Source organism: Thalassophryne amazonica, chromosome 5, assembly GCF_902500255.1.
Source record: "Thalassophryne amazonica chromosome 5, fThaAma1.1, whole genome shotgun sequence".
NCBI lineage: Eukaryota > Metazoa > Chordata > Actinopteri > Batrachoidiformes > Batrachoididae > Thalassophryne > Thalassophryne amazonica.
In genome coordinates, this window is record NC_047107.1 from 48867049 (window position 1) to 48874040 (window position 6992).

At 37.6% G+C, this 6992-nt stretch overlaps 1 protein-coding gene across 1 annotated transcript; it reads left to right on the top strand.

The window, feature by feature from the left end:
* The first annotated feature begins 2140 nt into the window (after positions 1–2140).
* On the top strand, positions 2141–5903 carry iqcd (IQ motif containing D). The gene is given in 5 exon segments (XM_034170132.1): positions 2141–2823; positions 2921–3154; positions 3245–3316; positions 5552–5630; positions 5633–5903. Coding segments are annotated over 5 exon segments (1227 nt in total). The 5' UTR covers positions 2141–2163; the 3' UTR covers positions 5815–5903.
* The last annotated feature ends 1089 nt before the right edge of the window (positions 5904–6992 follow it).

A 6992-nucleotide genomic window follows, 5' to 3' on the forward strand; every position in this document is an offset into this window, starting at 1 on the left:
GTTATTGTGATTCTTTTCAGGGTATCTATTTAAAATGAGTGGAAGGGAGTCTAGGATAGAGGTGTGGAGATAGATGAAAGCTAGAAAAAGAGGGAACAGAGCAAAGTGGATTATGAAAAGCATAAGGAAGAACGTCCAGCCAAGGCAAGAGCGAAGAAAGCAGAAACCAAAACTGCTACAGTCAAATGTAAAGTAACCACAAGATCATAAATTCAAAGTAAAAGCACTGAGAGTCAGAAGGCACATGAAGCAGAAAAAAAGATAACTGAAAGGGACAGAGAACAACATAATAGCAGTTCATTCCACAAAGAGACTATTTTTTTGTTCAAAGTCACATGTGCAAGTTCTGTTCTCTCACCAAATGAGGCAATGGATGACACAGGGAGACTATTTTCCAAAGGTTCAACTGTGTTTAGAGGTCACCTTTTGATGATCATAAAGAAATGAAATCAGGATCTCACTGTAAGTTAAGCAGGAAAGAATCTTATGTCCATGTGGACTCTGTTCTGTATATAGGCATAAACATCAATATGAAAAAAAGATAATTACTTTCTAAACAATTTTGACCACCAAGCAACATTTGTTTTTTATGATTTTTTGTTACAATTTAGTGAATTTTAAAACACATATAGTCACAGATGCACATTTTTTTTTTATAGGAAGACTTCCTGTAATGTACAAAAAAAACTGTATGCCAAATTTTTACGCTTTCAGTTACAAACACAATTTTCACACTAAGCGTAGATCCACTGTTATCAGTTATTTCTGTAAATTTGAAGTAAAAAGCATAAAAACTTCCTAAGATGTCGAGATATATTACAGAAAAAGTAGAAACGGGAGAAAAACGGTTTTAAATTTTCAGATTTACATTGATTTACATTGTATTTGAATGTGTCATTTATTTGTGTTAGCCTTACTAAAACTGATTTAAGCTTGAAACATTACTGTTTTAATAGATATTAATAAGGTGAATCACATATTAAATTTCCAAAAAAATAGTTGTTTTGGCCCATATAACACTTTATGGACCACCTTGTGTATGGAGCTAAATCCAGGCCAAAAGTTTTATAATCTGAAAATAAAAAAGATTGAAAAAATACATTTTGAAGCTGAAAATTCAGTGTTTGTTCTTGAATTTTATAATCATTTAAAAAGTATTACTGAAAATTCAATGTTTGTTCTGGAATTTTATAATCATTTTAAAAGTATTATCAAAATAAAAATAAGTGTAAGATATATATTTTACTTATTTTTAATTTTGATAATACTTTTTAAATGATTCTAAAATTCAAGAACAAACATTGAATTTTCACTTTCAAAATTTATTTTTTCAATCTATTTTTATTTTCAGATTACAAAACGTTTGGCCTGGATTTAGCTCCATACCTTGTGAAATGTGACCTATATTCTTATCTTATAATTGTAGAGATTTTCATTGCACTGTCTGAGGCGGGTCATCTCTCCACACTGCAGGCACCCCAGCGCAGCACCTTTACTTTATTTATTATTAATAAATATATTTTCCTTTGTACTCTTCTCTGTGTCCAGCTCCCTGCATTTAGGTCCAGTGCCTGCAATGGTTCTGTCCCACCCGAACCTCTAACCATAACAAAGATGTAGTTACATAAAAAACAAACAACCAAAAAAATGTGTTACACATTGAGAAAACTTTTGCAAACACTGAGAACACAAACAGGTACATCTAAAAAATAGAATGAAAAAGTTTTTGTCAGTTATTTCAGAAAGTGATTTTTTTTATTCTAGGCTTTTTACATATAAACTAAAATGTTTAAAGCATTTTCTTTATTTTGAAAATTACAGCCTACAGCTCCCCCCCCCCCACCACCACCGCCACCACCAAAAAATAGAAGAACAAGAAAAAATAATAATCTACATCAGCAGTCCTCTGGTGTGGCATATCCAGCAGTGCCACTGTGAATGGTGGAGCAATCACCCAGCAACTTGTAGCTCCTGACTTTGTTCCCTACAGTTTTTGCAAGGTCAGCAGAATATATAATCATTCAAAATACATGATACCATAATTTAAATTAAATTTTGTGTGATTTTTTAAATTTAATGTAAGGCTAAAAATACATGTACAAAATTATCAATTCTGAAATTTACTTCATACAGGTTACTATTTTCTTACTGTCCAGTGGCAATATGTCTTCAGAGGTGACAGCAGCAGTGGTAAAAGAAAACACTCCTCAGAAGTTAACGTCCAGATCTCAGCAAAATGTGAGAACACCGTTAGAAGACGTTGCAAAAATCCAGGAACGGTCAGAGAAGATGTGTTTGTCTCCTGAGGCACAGCGCATCTCAGGTGTATTAGAAAATTGCATCAGTCAGCTTGAGATGGTGGCCTTTCTGCCTGCTTTGCTTGCCCAGTTACACAGTTTATCTGGTATTGATGAGGAATTGATGAATGTGCTACAAAGGCATCGACTCTTAGAGGAAAAAGTGAACATGCTTGAAGGTGTCAAGCTGGGGTCAGAAGAACAGAATGAAGAAGTCAATAATGAACGAAGAAAAGTCAGAGCTCGTCTAGAAACTGACATCAAAAACTCAGTCAGGGCTATCCTCAGGTATTTCAGAGCACATCCTTGTGACATTTTTGCCCTTAAGGCAGAGCTTAATCTGGATGTAGGGGTGAGTGAGTCCATGCAAAGTTCCATCAAAGGAATGAAGATGTTCCATGAACAGGAGAAGCAACACCTGCTCCTCAGCACGAAGAAGGTGCCTTCTGTTGTCACTGAAGATACGCAACAGAGCAGTGCCCTGGAAGAACAACTAGCCACAGCCATCAGTCAAAGTGATGCAGAGGTAGGAGATCGATGTGGAACCTGAATAAGAAAATTTTACTCACACTGCAGGAGATGGACAATGTCCTCTTTTCTGTATCTTTCTGTTTTCATCTCAGATTTCAGAGAAAACCTATCTGATAAACAAGAAGGAGAGGCTTCTGCAGGATGAGGAAAAGAAGTTAACAGACCTTATATCACAGAAAGAGCAAGATGTAGAAAAGCAGTGTCAGTTATACATCAGGTCCTCAGAGATAAAGCAGAGCCAATTACAGCAGGAGATCGATCAGTGCTGCATCCAGCTCGAGAAGTTAATCGCTGAAAACAGAGAGACAGAGAAAGCCCTCAGAGAGGTATGCTTATAATTTACACTTCCACATTTTTAACCTACATTCAAAAATGAAATTTTCATCTTTTCATTTTTTTCATTTTCTTTTTGGCAGAGAAACAACAAGCTGAAGATGAAAATTGAAAATTTGCTCAAAGTCTATGATGATGACATGGAAATGATGCAGGTACAAAGAGTAATGAATCAGTTTATTGAAGACATGGGTTCAAATCCCTGTAGCAGTCATAGTCAGAATCGTGGGCTTATATGCATCCTGACATCATGTCCTAAAATAGGTTTCTATTAATACATACTGCTGATGTTGCAGTGATTTACCTGTTTAAACATTACAGTGGACAATGGTTTAAGAAAAGTGTCACTTTTTTACAACACAGATTTACAATACGACAACTCAACTGATGGATGTTAAAGCTGAGGTCTAAAACATTATCATCAGAAGAAGATAATTTACTTCCCAGTTTAGATGTTTAATTTAATGACAAAATATAGATTTGGTAGATGGGGCCATATTATAGAGCAAAATAATGTAGGTCGTCTCGTGTCACAGAGACATACAGTATCAAGGTTTGCATGCCAAAATATGTTAAAGACATTAAGGTCATCAGCCTTTAAAAAAGGGCATTAAATTCTCACATATAAAATCTAAAGTATGTCCAACCTGGTTTTAGTCACTTTATGCTATGATTGGTTAACTCATGTATTGAACCGTGCTGTCACTCAGAACACTTTTGGACACATAAATTTATATGTACAGTATACAAGGTAACGTAACTGGCAGAGGTGATACTATTTGTTTTTCTCTTTCATGTAGGAATACAGAATGGTAAATCACTTAGAGTACATTGTCTGAAATAACGTTTTCATCTTCAGGTGCCCTTCTGTTTTGAGGTGCTGGTTTTGGTTCATTTGCTTTTGGAAAATGAGTTTGTAGTCCTCTTCTACCCATTCTGAAGGACATACTGTATATCCAGCCACGTATGTGGACAGTACTTAATATTTTGAAAATAATCAAATAAATAAATAAAAGTGAAAGGTCAGAGGGAAGGCAGAGACCATGTTTTAATTTTACCAGTTACAAAATAACTAATTTTATACATCAAAGTTTGGAGCATGATAGAGATAGGTGACACCTAGCATGAAGCATCTTTTGTGCCTGTTGCTTTAAATGAAAAAGAGCTGCTGCTTGCCACAACCATTTTGTACACAAATTCTCAGCTTCATAGGTTTGATCTTGGTGGAACTATTTAGGGGCACAATTACTTTATGTTAGGCAATTTGTAGTAACTGCGCAAATATGCATTTTAAAGTAAAATTCAAGCATGTACTGTATACATGATTTTAATTCACACATTCACGCACAAGAGATAGAACTGACAGTGAAGTTAATGTGCAAAATGTGCAAAATATGATTAAAAAAGTTAATGTTACATGATGTAATTGGAGCACTGTTGCCTCACAGCAAGACCGTCATGGGATTGCTTCCCACTTGGGGCCATTCTGTTTGGTGATTGCATGTTCTTCATGTGTTTGTGTGTGGTTCCCTGCTGGTGCTCTGGCTTCCTCCCACATCCAAAGGTTAGGTGAACTGGGAACTTTAAATTGTCCGTAGGTGTGCGTGTGGGTGTGACTGTGTCTATATATATGGCCCTGCGACAGACTGGTGTCCTGTCCAGGGTGTACCCCGCCTCATGCCCTATGACTACTGAGATAGGCTCCAGCCTCTCAGCCACACGTGTGGTTTGAATGAAATTGGTCAAGACGTTTCAGAGATATTCATGCACACAGACAGACAAATTGATTTTAATGGTCCCAGAAACCTCTCGGATGGCCTGACTAGCGACACTACTAGCAAGAAACACAGTCAAGGCAGAAGCTGTAATATTTTAAGTGGGACTACTTTGTTTCACCTTTTCTGAGTTGTTTCTCCTGTTTGTAAATTTCACCAGTTTCTGGTTCGTGGACGGAGTTGTTTGACAAGATAATTACATATGTTACCATACCAAAACAAATGTAACAAAATAAATTAATCTTGTATTGCGGCAGCAGTGTGAATTTAGTCAGATGCTCTCAGTTCTTAATCATAATCTCACGGGTCCTTCAGAAACGTCAGAGCACTGTCAGACTGGAACAGATAAGGCTGGTGAGAAACTGAGGTGGACGGCATCAAGGGCTAAGCGGCAAATGTCAGTGTTGTTGTGGGGTGCTACTGAAATCGTTGGGGTGGGGGTGTAACCACATTCAGCCAGCTCTAGTTGATCTTACTACAGTGTGACTGCACCTCCATTTACACCTTTATGTTACAGCTCTGTTGGCGATCATTTTGTTGACCTTCATTTCTCCCTTTCCATGTCTGGTCCTACTGCCCATCGACAAAATGATCATCACCATCAACCTGTGTTAGGCAGAGCTGGAGGAGTTGGAATTACTGCATGAGGGCATCAAGGAGGAGCTGAAGCAGTTGGAAGATTTTGGTGTTCTAGAACAGAGTACAACCAGATACAAGAGGAACGTCGCCTGGCAGAAGAAACTCAGCAGAAGGACCTGAAATTGAAAACCAAAGCTGCCATTATGGCTCAAGCGTGGTGGAGAGGTTACAGTGTCCGCAAGGTTCAGACAGGAAAAAGCAAGGCCAAGAAGGCCAAAAAAGGCAAGAAGACCAAATAAGACATGAGCAGTTTGTATCCCTCTGGTGCTTGTCAACTCTACCTATGAAGATTAGATGTTTCTGCAAGCAAACCTGCTCAGAAAATACTGTTCTACAACCCCTGGCAAAAATTATGGAATCACCGGCCTCGGAGGATGTTCATTCAGTTGTTTAATTTTGTAGAAAAAAAGCAGATCACAGACATGACACAAAGTCTTTTCAAATGGCAACTTTCTGGCTTTAAGAAACACTATAAGAAATCAGGAAAAGAAATTGTGGCAGTCAGTAACGGTTACTTTTTTAGACCAAGCAGAGGGAAAAAAATATGGACTCACTCAATTCTGAGGATAAAATTATGGAATCATGAAAAACAAAAGAACGCTTCAACACGTCACTAGTATTTTGTTGCACCACCTCTGGCTTTTATAACAGCTTGCAGTCTCTGAGGCATGGACTTAATGAGTGACAAACAGTACTCTTCATCAATCTGGCTCCAACTTTCTCTGATTGCTGTTGCCAGATCAGCTTTGCGGGTTGGAGCCTTGTCATGGACCATTTTCTTCAACTTCCACCAAAGATTTTCAATTGGATTAAGATCCGGACTATTTGCAGGCCATGACATTGACCCTGTGTGTCTTTTTGCAAGGAATGTTTTCACAGTTTTTGCTCTATGGGAAGATGCATTATCATCTTGAAAAAATGATTTCATCATCCCCAAACATCCTTTCAGTTGATGGGATAAGAAAAGTGTCCAAAATATCAACGTAAACTTGTGCATTTATTGATGATGTAATGACAGCCATCTCCCCAGTGCCTTTACCTGACATGCAGCCCCATATCATCAATGACTGTGGCAATTTACATGTTCTCTTCAGGCAGTCATCTTTATAAATCTCATTGGAATGGCACCAAACAAAAGTTCCAGCATCATCACCTTGCCCAATGCAGATTCGAGATTCATCACTGAATATGACTTTCATCCAGTCATCCACAGTCCACGATTGCTTTTCCTTAGCCCATTGTAACCTTGTTTTTTTCTGTTTAGGTGTTGATGGCTTTCGTTTAGCTTTTCTGTATGTAAATCCCATTTCCTTTAGGCGGTTTCTTACAGTTCGGTCACAGACGTTAACTCCAGTTTCCTCCCATTCGTTCCTCATTTGTTTTGTTGTGCATTTTCGATTTTTGAGACATATTGCTT